The sequence below is a fragment of the Tachysurus fulvidraco genome, chromosome 26, assembly GCF_022655615.1.
Source record: "Tachysurus fulvidraco isolate hzauxx_2018 chromosome 26, HZAU_PFXX_2.0, whole genome shotgun sequence".
Taxonomy (NCBI): domain Eukaryota; kingdom Metazoa; phylum Chordata; class Actinopteri; order Siluriformes; family Bagridae; genus Tachysurus; species Tachysurus fulvidraco.
The window spans coordinates 9,109,185-9,121,094 of NC_062543.1; the positions used below are offsets into that span (position 1 = coordinate 9,109,185).

The following is an 11,910-nucleotide window of genomic DNA, read 5'->3' on the forward strand; positions in this document are numbered from 1 at the left end:
AAAGAAAAAAAAGTTGCACAAGGTACAAAAATACTTTAGCATTTTCCCTTTACAATGAACTTAATTTTCTCTGTATATCAGTGATCAGGAAATTTCAGGATTGGGCTGTTTATTTTTGTATATATCATCTCCACCACTATTAAGATCACTGATGACATTGTTTTTTGGGCCTGATATCTCATTATAATACATAATCTCTCATATTCATAATAATCCTACTTGGAGGAGGCTAAAAGCCTAGAGAACAGATGCCAGGAGAAGAATATTCTCCTGAGTGTCATCAATACATAGGCATAAAAGAGAGTAGGCAGGAGAGCTGCTACCACCCCCTTATGATCCAACAGGGCCCAGGTGTACAAAGTTTCCATTACCTTGGTATTACACATGACCTATCATGGTCCTGTCACATTAACACTCTGATTAACCAAAGGATGTCAGCAACTTCACGATCCTAGAGGCTTAAGAAAATTTATACTGCCCTCCGCAGTGATAAGGAAGCATCCTGACAGCATCATAGCCTTGTTTTAGACCTGCATCATTCAGGAAAGGCAGACTCTCCAAAGCAGGTTACATTCAGGTGAAAGCACTATCCCAATTGAGCTCATGAACCTGCAGTCTATTGAATGCAAGTACTCCTGTATACCAAGAAGATAATTATGGATTTTGCTCCATGTAGATCAACACAGATATAAAGAGGAGCTTCTTCCAGAAGGTCATTCAAGCCATCCAGGCCCTAAACAAGGAAATCTAGGAAGAGACCTTTGATTTGTTTGCATAAAAACCCAAAACAAACTATTGTATACTCTTGTTAATGTACCTGTATTACCCATTATTAGCCAGTATATTTATTATTTATGCAAATTGCACTAATCAAGACAATAACCCAGTTTTGAAGTAAATGTGTTTAGTAAAGCTAAACACACACTGAAGTTGTTAAATCAAAGTGCAAACACAGTTAACAAATCCATTTCAACCTCACTATTCACAGATATTTGCTTTTTTTTGTTTGAACCATGCGACTTTATTGACAATGAGAATATAGAGTCAAAGCACAGAGCCAGAATTAGAGCCTACCGCCTACTATCATACATAAGATATGTAACTGCAGAAATATAAAGATGATGTTGGAGTGATAACAGTAAGCAGTAATCTGCTTATCAAGTCCCTGAATGGCTTCAGTTGTCTGCTATGGCTGTTTCTCTGTATTCATGCTGTGTTCTGCTTCGATGAGGCCAAGCAACAAAAAATGTTAATATGCTGCCAACAAAGAATATTGTGGTTTGCATTTTTATTTCAATTGCATAAATGCAGTTGAAGAAAATATTACAAAATCAGCTCTTGTTGCACACATTTGTCTCCATACTGCAGTTTATTATGTGTCTTTATTCTTTCATCTGCTGTATATATTTGTTTCTGTAAAAATGTCCTTTATTTTATTAAATCACTAAATAGTTGTATTTAGTATTATGTTTTTTTTATTTATATATTTGAATTTTTACTGTGCAGCAAAGACTTGATTGACATTGATTATTTATTATTCTGCACTGGCACAATGGCGAATGTCAGAGTTCTTCCTTTGCCATTCTGGGATACAGTTTTATACCCAGCAATATCAGACAGGGCTAAGGGGTAATTTGGGGTAGTACCTGACATGATTATTAAGGCTGAAATTAAATTAAATTAAATTAAAGCTGCTCAAAAAACCTAACTAGATTTAATAGAAATAACCTTTGCATAGCTTAAGTAATGTAATGAAGTGCACAAAGAAAAAGATAAAACTCAAGATAAAGCTTTAAGGAGAAGTCCTTGGTTTTGACAACATGTACTGTATGTCTACTAAATGAATGTATAAAACCTCTGATTTGATTTGTGCTGGCATTTTATTGAAACCCAAAGGACTGTGCCTTTTTTAATTGTGTCCGTGTGTATAACTGCTAAAGAAAGAGAGAGGAGAACAGATCAATTGAAAGACCACTCAGCATTAACAATATTCGTCGCTGACTGTGTCTCCTTTACAGATAGCTCCTTCGAGGCCACCTGTGTTGCAGGATCGAAATCGTCTCCGGATGCCTTCATTACAGCTTGACCAGGAAGACCAGCAGCCCCAGTTGCCCAGCTGTTCTATGCGCTTGTCATTATCTGCAAACACACAGAGGAATGGCACAATGTATCGCTTATTAAATAATTAATTGATTATTTTTTTTAATTGTCTACATGTCAATTATAATGTTGGACACAAGAAGGCAACAGAACAATGATGCATGTCAAACAGAAGCCTTTTCAAATACTGTATATAATTTTTTTCTTAGGAGTCTGTCAGTCTTCTTTACTCACCTTTAATAAATTCAGGACGGATGTTCTGACAGGCAATACCTTCAGATTGCACTGGGCATAGACATTTGCAACTGCCATCTATCTGGGCAATGGTGCCACCGTTCTGGCATGGCTGACACTTGCACACACTGTACTCTGCCATGTACTCATTCAGGGCCCTCTGCAAGTTCTCCCTCCTTGGCTGGGCATCAGGGAATTTCAAAGGTATTGCATTATAGATGGGCTCAGGCTGTAACACAGAATTATTTTAGTCAGATTAAACAAATATGCATGATAATTAGAACTGTAAGCTTAGCAGACCTGCACATGCTAAACATTGAATTGAATTTGCAAATAACTTGCCATATCATACAGAATCATACTTAAATGAAAACTAATAATGAAACAAAAAACAACATGTATAAAAGATACTGTACAAGTATAAAGACTTGCTAAATTAATTAAATTGCAAACAGAAAGCAGAATATAAAAGGAAATTTGAAAAACTCCTACAAAGTATGAAAGTACACACTGGCATGTAAGTGTTAAGTGTTGATTGAAAAGGAAATGTGTGTTTACATCACTGTGGATGAGAGCAGGCATGTCAGACAGTGTCCTTGCCCACTCCACATAATGATTCCAATCCAGCAAACCAGAATTACTGAGCTGAGACTTCATTGCTGCTGCTGAAGCTGGGGTACCTCCTTTCACTGCACTGATCACTTTATCAATTAGTGGCTCACTTTTATCAGTATCTAGTGGACAGGGACAAAATATTGGATTGCATTTTTCATTCTTTTTTCTTTTCATTGAAGACACAATGGCACTGAAAAATGTTATTTAAAACAGGTTATGGTGTAAGTATAGGCACATACTTGTGTCACTCTTTATCAGGTTTTTACACTTGTCTTCAGGTACAGTTTTGCCTGGCTCTAGACCTCCTGTAATACCTCCAGTGAGCTCAAAATTTGCATCAATCCCAATTTTCAAGCAATCCTTCAGTGTATTTTCTATTGTTTCTGCAAGATCAAAGAGAAGTTCTTTGTGATATGCCACTTTTATGCCATAATCTTCCATAGAAAAATTGCTGACAGATTCAAGAAACAAAAGTAATAAAAAAAAGACAAATCTGACTATAGATAGATAGATAGATAGATAGATAGATAGATAGATAGATAGATAGATAGATAGATAGATAGATAGATAGATAGATAGATAGATAGATACACATCTATTTATTTGTTTGTTTGTTTGTTATTTAAAGCTAAATCTTTAAATTGTATCTTTCAATTTTTATATATTTAATATGTAAAAAGATACTTGTAAGAATTCCAAGAGAGGACTCAACAAAATAGGAATTCAACTATTTATCTGAAGAGATAAATAAATAAATATAATTAAAATATTAAAATAAATATTATGATTTTATACATGAGATTTACACTTACTCTTGTCTGTGATTACTTTACTATTAAGGATGTATACAAGTTCATATTCCCCCCCTGCTCTTCCATTCCTGGTGTAATGAGTCCCATAATCCTCCAAGAAGCGAAAATACTGTCCTTTCTCATATTCTATAGGCAGTGCATCAACATCATCCAAGAATGTCTGAGTGACTTCCAGACCTCGAGACCTCATTCTGTATGTGCCTAGTTGCACTTTGCCCGTAATCCTAAAGAAGGATTTTTCCTGCAAAACGAGATGTGCAATACAAAAAGATGGATTATGGTAGCTTGAAACAGAATCCAGGTACAAACATTACATTATTCACTCCATTGAAAACCAAAATGCAATTCTGTCATGAAAAAAAGACAGTACACTTTCCTTCAACTTAATGGCTTTAGTTAGCAGGGCTACATTACATTTGTGTGGTCATCAGCTTTATATAAATTAAAAATGGTGACTACATGTATATTTTCCACATATGAGTTATCCATTTAGATGTATTATTTTTTGGTGTGTATGTGTGTACATGATGACCAAACATTTCCACCTTTGTGTCATCAGTCCAGAGACTCTTGTACAAAAACTATTGTGGTTTGTTCAGGTGCATTTTGCAAACCTAGTTTATGGTTCCAAATTTATTTTTGGCAGAAGGCTTTTTCCTAGCTACCCTTATTGGAAAGCCATACTTGTTCAGTCTTCAGACTGCATCAACCATATCTACTGTGAAAAAAAATTGTAGATAAATCAAGTATTTGCTACAGTAATAAATATTAGAATGCCCTGATAAGTTCAGGAACACAAAAAGGCCCAGAAGATGAAATAAATCTGTGGAGAAGGACAGAAGCATCCATTCCCTGTTGAAGAAAATTCTTTTTAAAACAGTTACAAATTCTAGAACATTATTCTCCTGACAGATGAGACAACATATCAGAAAGATGGGAATCAAAAATAAGGAGAAGGGGAGGAATCACTCATGATACAAAGATACAATCACTTCATCTAGAAGCATAGCATAAGTAGTGTCACAGCAGCCACTGGGATTGGTTCTCTTGTGTTTATTGATGATGTGACAGATTAATTTTGATCTGTCTTAGGATATATTATGTGCTCATAGTCTGACAAAAACTCATTGGACTATGCAGATGCACAATGACCTTAAGAATACATCAAGCAAACCAAGACATTTTTTAAGGAAATGAAGTAGAATGTTCATTAATGGGCAAATCAGTTGCCTGACCTGAATTCGGTTAAGAAGGAATTTTACATGCTTTTGGCAAAACTTAAGGCAACACATGAATAAGCAAGAAATGAATACAGCTGAATTATTGGCCTGGCAGGGGCCTGGTTTTTAATCATGTAGAAACAAGTCACCAACAACCATGCTGCCTCATTACATGCTACTGCAAGAGGACTGATTGATTAATGAGCAGGTATATAAATAAATACTATACTTATTTTTACTATACTAAACTATACTTTTATAATTATTGTTTTAGCATTTCAAATTTGAATGATTTTTTTCATATATTTAACATTATTTAATAATTAATGAATAATAATTTTTTAAATAATTATTATTACTGTAAGACTCAACAAGGACAGCTTTGGTACAACATTCATTGTAACTTGCAGTTTTAAAATAGTTATTGTTTAATAAATGTTTATTTACAGAGTTTTTACCATTTTTATTATAAGTTCAAAGTCAACAGAGTTTTAGTAAAAAAAAGTTAATGAAATTCTTGTGCATGGTACTGTAATCACACATACATACATACAGTACATTACAGATGCAGTGGATAGAGGTTGAAAAACTCTGGAGTTTTACTTAGATCTATGTTTATATTGAAATCTAAATGTGTTTACTACATGATTAAAGTAAGAATGAAGATAAATATTACTTACATTTGTGGTGCTGTGGTCTGTAATAGTTTTGATCATTTCTTTCTTGTCAGTCTCAGTGTTCAGTCCAGCTGAGGCACTCACAAGTTGTGTGCCATTTTTTCCCGATGACTCAGTAGGGGTGAACTTAAAGGATAATCCTACAGAAGTTTTGGTAGTAATATCATGGGTGAGTTCGCTCAGCAATGAATGAGTATCTTTGTAGACCTCTTTAGAAGTAGTCTCATCCACTAATGTCTGGGGGTAAAAGAACATATATAATATATATAATATATTCATATTTACTGAGATGGGTTATGTTCAACTGTTTGCATTTGTCTGTTGGTTACAATGTGCTGAGTATTTATTTACATTAATATGCAAAGCATTGGATTGCATATTAATTAAATGGTTGTTACCTGTATAAAGCACAAGAATGCTAGCTTCAGTGTCAAGCTTTACAGTTTGCCCTGTCACTTAGGTGTAAGTGTACGTTTTGCATTGCAACAGGTTGCTGTGTGTTTCAAATGAAAATTATTGTCACAAACTGTATGACATGCAGTTAAATGCTTTTAGTTACAAACATTTTCCATAGCTCATGTCTCAAAGTCTCTCTGCACTGTAACACAAAGTACCCAGAGCTGAACCACCTATTTTTAGAAGTACTCACAACTCACAAACTGGTTGCTAGGGAGGGCTACAAGCCTGAGGAACTATTAATGAAACTAAGGACATTCAGTGACACCTCCCTGCCTGTTTGGCTCAGGTTCAAGAGTCACCTATATCCAGTTCAGATAATTTCCTGCCACACCACCAGATGGCACCTTCCTCCTAGTTTTAAATATTTTATGTAACACGATTTACATTTGGTTTTTCACAAAAACATTCCTTTCTTACTTTGAACTTACCTCATAGCTTCCTTTCTAACTTTCTTACTTACCTCATAGTTAAGGACAGCAACATTCCAGGGCAACCTGTTGTAGCTCAATGTGGATGGCTCCTTGACACGGTCACATATTCCATTATATATCTTGTTATTAAATGGGTTCATTCGGGGGCCTGAGCCTAGAATGTTGATGCTGTTGTGTGATAAAAGAGACCTGTCTAGCACATCATATGTAGGATATGTGTTCAACAAGTAAACTATTTCTTTTCTAAACTATGTATTTTCTCTAAACGATGTATGTTGTAACAGTTCTGTTACATTTTGTTGGATTCTGAATCAGATTGCTTGCTGTCTCCTGTTTTATCTCCTGCTTATTTTCAGTAGTAATATTTTACTGTTGTTTGCTGCTTACCCGTATCCTGCACCCAGACCGATATCTGACTCAGTCATGACCAAATTGCCACATGGGGAGCGGATCTTATCACACTCTTCCTCATCAGAAAAGTCCCCACAGTCATTGTCCCCATTGCACAGAAGCCGATTTTTAATACAGAAGCCTGTTTGTGGAGACAGTGAGAAAGGGTAAGTAAAGTAATTTATGTATGTAATTTTTATAAGAATGGACTTGTAAACATGCACAAATAGTGACATATACAGAAATGTGCAGCAGTTTTACACAGGTGTGAAAAATGCTTTCAAAAAGAAGTGTTAATGATTTCTTTTTACCAATTATTAAAATGGTAGGAAAAAGAACAATCCCAGACAAACTTGATGATGTTGAGATCAAGGCTTTGTGGGGGACAAACCATCACTTCCAGGACTCTTTTTGTTCTTCTCTATGCTCAAGATAGTTCTTAATGGTAATGGTTAAATGCAGAACAAATGTGGGGCTAATCAGATTCCTCTTTGATGATATCGCATAATAGAAAAGTATATGTCCGAATTTCTCAGCATTGAGGATATCCTATATCCTGACCAAATCTCCAGCTCTAATTTGTTAAAATACAGGCCCAAACCTTCAAGAAACCCCCACCATGTTTTGCCTGGAAGAGAACTACCTTGTGTCTTGTTGCTGTGCTCCGTTTTGAAATGGTGTTTGACCTGTGACATTAAACTGTCTTCCATTACCTTACCATAGCATTTAAGAGTTGCTATGCTGGCTGTACCTCATCCAGTTTTAAGCATCCTACACAATTGTTTCTGTTTTAGTTACTAACTGTGTCAACCTAAATATGAAATTGATGATCATTAGCACCTACTTAGTATAATTGATTAATTGTACATGAATGAATTCAATTCAATTCCATTCAATTCAAGTTATTTGTATAGCACTTTTAACAATAGAAATTGTTTTTATATAAGTGCACAAAAATAGAAAAAAAAGATGTTTAAAATTAAAATTAAAAAGTTTAAAATTTAAAATGATGTTAATATTATCCCTAAATGTATGCCTAATGGGCAAGCCTGAGGCAACGGTGGCAAAGAAAAGATCCCTGAAATGACATGAGAAAGAAACCATGAGAGGAATCAGTCTCAGAAAGTAGCCCATCCTCATGTGGGTGACACTGCACATTAAAATGTAAATGTAAATAATGTCACTTCGACTTTACAGTCAAATGGAGCTCCTTAGCAATTAATAGTTCAACATAATTTTTCAGTTCATGACTTGATCCTGCCACCTGGAGAGATTCAGGGAATGAGTACACCTGGTGATTTATCTGCCTCCAGCTTTACTCAACAGTGATCTCTCTTCACTGCCTGTTCAGTTGGTCCCTTACAGCAGATCCTTTAGCAACATTTAGCACCTTCTCCTAAATGTATCTTAGAAAAACTTTAAGAAATGTTACTAAATTCAGTTACCCTCTTGACCTCTTGGGTCCATACTGTAGGTATATTGCCCAACAAGTTCCATATCTAAAACATTTTCTTGGCCAAAGAAAATGTAACCTTTCCGAAGAGCAAGTCAGACTTTTACAGCTAATACTTTTTAGTACTCAAGAAGGACTGCAGCATAGAGGTTCAAGATGCTAACACTCAGCTCATTGTGTCTCATTTCACCTTGAGGATTGGTTTGTCACAATATATCTAAAGGATGTATACCTACACATCAAGTTTCTGAAGTTCTTCTATTTGGATTAGCCTTATCACCACATACATTTACGCAGTGCATGGATGCAGCTCTGGCTCCTCGGCAACCCCTGGGGATCTATGTATTATATTGCAGTCATTGATGCAATATATTGTTGGCAGGAAGGCATTGTGATGTCACACTTTCTCACATTATATGTTTGTGTGCTGCTGCCACAAAAGTTTTCATGGGACAAACATCCTGAAGATAAAGTTGATGTTTCTAGCATTGAAACACTTCCTCCCACATCTGAAGAGCTATGATATTTTGGCCTGTTCAAACAACATTACAGTGGCCTCTTAAATCAACCACCAGAGCAGGTTGTATTTGTGTCCCCTATTTAGGTAAGCACACCAGATCCTTTTTGCAGAAATCAGACCGATCTCCCTGAGACCAGTTTACATTCTGGGCAATGCAAACATGGAAGCAGACATCCTGCCTAGACATCCTGGGTTAATGACTTCACATGCATTTGGTGGAGTCCATATGACAGAGATATGACCAAGTGGAAGTGGCCATGGTATCTCACCATGGTATAGATATGGCTTTGTCTTTACACCTTTCCTCTAATATTTTTCTGCTCCCAGGAGCTCTAGCCAGGCTTCACCAGGACCCAGAGTCCATCCATTAGAGGTAGCTCTGTGCTGGCCAGTTCCAGAGTTCTCTCTGCAAGGAAACTTACTTAGGTAAGAAAGATGATCCTGATTGGCCATCTATTCCTTGATTCCTTGGCTTCTTATAAACATTTAGAACAATTCTGAGCTAATTTTTTATGAATTGCAAAACCTGCTTTTATGAACTAGTCTTAGGATTTATGCACTTCATTTTTATCTTCATAAAATACTTTTATAATTACTCTCAACCTCGCACAATTATCAAAAAAGGGGGGATTTTTAGACAAGATAGCTGTCATATTGTGAATAAAGTTTACTCGAATAGTTGTATCTCATGATCAATTTGCATTTGCAACCTAAAAATCATTTTCAAAACAAGGTTATGGCAGCATACAAAGTTTTTTAGGTGTGAGCCTACATAGACAAAGGGGTTGAATTCAAATAGCTATTTCACAGTAACTGTAGTTCTGATAAAGCTTGCACTGCTCTGTGAGTAGATTTTTAATGATAACTTGATCATTTAAAAAAAACTTGCTTCCATGAGCAATCAGATTTTAGCAGGTATTTAACGGGGTAGCACTAAGCTTTCTTGAACAGCATCTTCATCTATGGTCTAACACATCTGTGCTCTATATTACTTAACAAGAATTGTCCAGTGGGGTTGTTAACAGAGGGTGCTTGTTTGAAGCAATATTTATACATTAATGCAAACCATGTTTTTGTAAAGTGCTTAGATTTCCATTGTGAGTGAGTTCCAATAAACTGAGTTTTCATAAAATAAAACAATATTACAATTCTGGTTAAGCAGGTACTTAAATATTCTGGGCTCCCATTTCAGTTTACTAAAATCACCTGTGCATAGTTCACACATCAATGAATGGCAGATTTTTCTTGAGTAGAAGCATCTAGTACAAAGGTTTTCAGTACCTTTATACTAGTCTACACCAACGCTTTTTAACACAGAGACTTTAAACCCAATAACAATGTCTTCATAAATACAGCATGAAAAAGCATATTGCCTTTCTTTGCATTAAATTTACATAAAATACATATAGGAGAAGTCATAGTCTAGCCCTAGTTTAGTAAGTTTTGTAATCTCAAAAATATTAAAAAGTAAAATGATAAAAAAGCACTTGGGGCAGAACATGTGAATTCACATTTAAATTCACTGTCAGATAGTGGAGATATTACAGCTAAAGACCTTCTTCATGAAATACATCATGCGTAAAAATAAAAAACTTTGAACAGTGTTTTGGCTCCTCAAATCTTATGTCAGTTACCTAGTGAACAAGAGTTAATGTATTCAATAATAGAGACTTAAAAGCATTTTTTATATTGCTCTGGATAAGGGCATCTGCCAAAAGCTGTAAATGTAAATGTAAAAATGTAAATAATGCCCCAGCCGATATCATGAAATATGTGAAAAACTGTGTTTAAGATCAAGGTCAGATTTCCATTAGAGACAAATCACTATTTTACATAAACTCTGTCGCACACATGCAGCTCCTGCTTAACTCTGCAGTTTAACATAGGTTGCTTCTGAAGTCTGCAATTGCAATATTTCAGTAAATCCTCATTATGGACTTTAGTGATAAAAATAAATCTTCTATGATTATGAAAACAGCCTATGATTCAGCTACATTAACTGTACTCTTGACAGTAAAAACCTGTTTCGCAGAGGAACTCATTAGCGGCGCAGACAGGTGGTGGATCTTCCACACATTGAGTTGTTGGTTTGCAGACATCATTTTCTCCAATGGGTTCTATACATCTTCGACCTCCAAACTGCCCAAAAGTTTCAATACCCCTGGAACGATGCTAAAACATACATGGGGAAAAAAGTAAAAAACTAATACACAATTTACTTTTATGAAATTGATTTACTCGTCTGTAAATGTGCTTTTTAAGGAACTACTATGAGGGTGATAAATAATCCCTGAAAACTGATTAATTCTGCATGCAATTTACATTACTATTTAATATGAAATTATTCTTTCTCCCTCTCTCTCCCTCTCTCTCTCTCTCTCTCTCTCTCTCTCTCTCTCTCTCTCTCTCTCTCTCTCTTTCTGTGTGTGTGTGTGTGTGTGTGTGTGTGTGTGTGTGTGTGTGTGTGTGTGTGTGTGTGTGTGTGTGTGTGCGTTACCTTGGTTTTAGTACAAGGGTCACAGGGTGCCCACTCAGACCAAGCAGTCATTTTACAGTCAATAGGTGCTGGTGCATTTAATTCCCTTGCTTTTCTTTTAAACCCTTGCCTTTAACAGAGAGCAGTTTAAGGAAAATTTTTAATCAATTCATGTAAACCCTTTAAACTGAACAGACTTTTATCCCACTGCAGCCTATACATATTCAGATTTTTGTAAATATGAGCATCCTACTGGGATAAACCTTTGAACCACGATATCTGATTGGATGGTTCTCCTATCACCTGCCAACTTCTAATAAATATTATAGCATGCATGATTTAAACACAAATAGAATTAGAGAAGGGGTACATACATGAAATCACCAACACTTATTCCAGCAGTAAGCTGCAAGAAGCAGTGTGTAATCAAAGCTATTGACATCAACATCCTCATTGTGAGACTTCAGCCAGGACTGGTAGACTGTGTCTGTTTGTACGTGGTGGGCCCTTAAGTACATTGGAT

At 35.7% G+C, this 11,910-nt stretch overlaps 1 protein-coding gene across 1 annotated transcript; it reads right to left on the reverse strand.

Moving 5' to 3' along the window:
• Nucleotides 1–1,861: 1,861 nt before the first annotated feature.
• On the reverse strand, nt 1,862–11,910 carry c9 (complement component 9). The gene is made up of 11 exons (XM_027165452.2): nt 11,762–11,910; nt 11,409–11,517; nt 10,933–11,083; nt 6,936–7,080; nt 6,578–6,716; nt 5,662–5,895; nt 3,762–4,002; nt 3,189–3,332; nt 2,893–3,068; nt 2,335–2,563; nt 1,862–2,139 (listed from the first exon to the last, which is right to left on the reverse strand). Exons 1-11 carry the CDS (start codon nt 11,839–11,841, stop codon nt 1,982–1,984), a joined length of 1,806 nt encoding a protein of 601 aa, XP_027021253.1. The 5' UTR covers nt 11,842–11,910; the 3' UTR covers nt 1,862–1,981.

What these genes read in the sequence shown, in the direction of transcription:
- c9 (XM_027165452.2), bottom strand. Translation starts at nt 11,841, where the DNA reads ATGAGGATGTTGATGTCAATAGCTTTGATTACACACTGCTTCTTGCAG. An exon ending in ATAAGTGTTGGTGATTTCAT is followed by an intron (nt 11,518 to 11,761) that starts GTATGTACCCCT and finishes TCTCTGTTAAAG; the next exon opens with GCAAGGGTTTAAAAGAAAAG. An exon ending in CAGACCACAGCACCACAAAT is followed by an intron (nt 4,003 to 5,661) that starts GTAAGTAATATT and finishes CTCGTTTTGCAG; the next exon opens with GAAAAATCCTTCTTTAGGAT.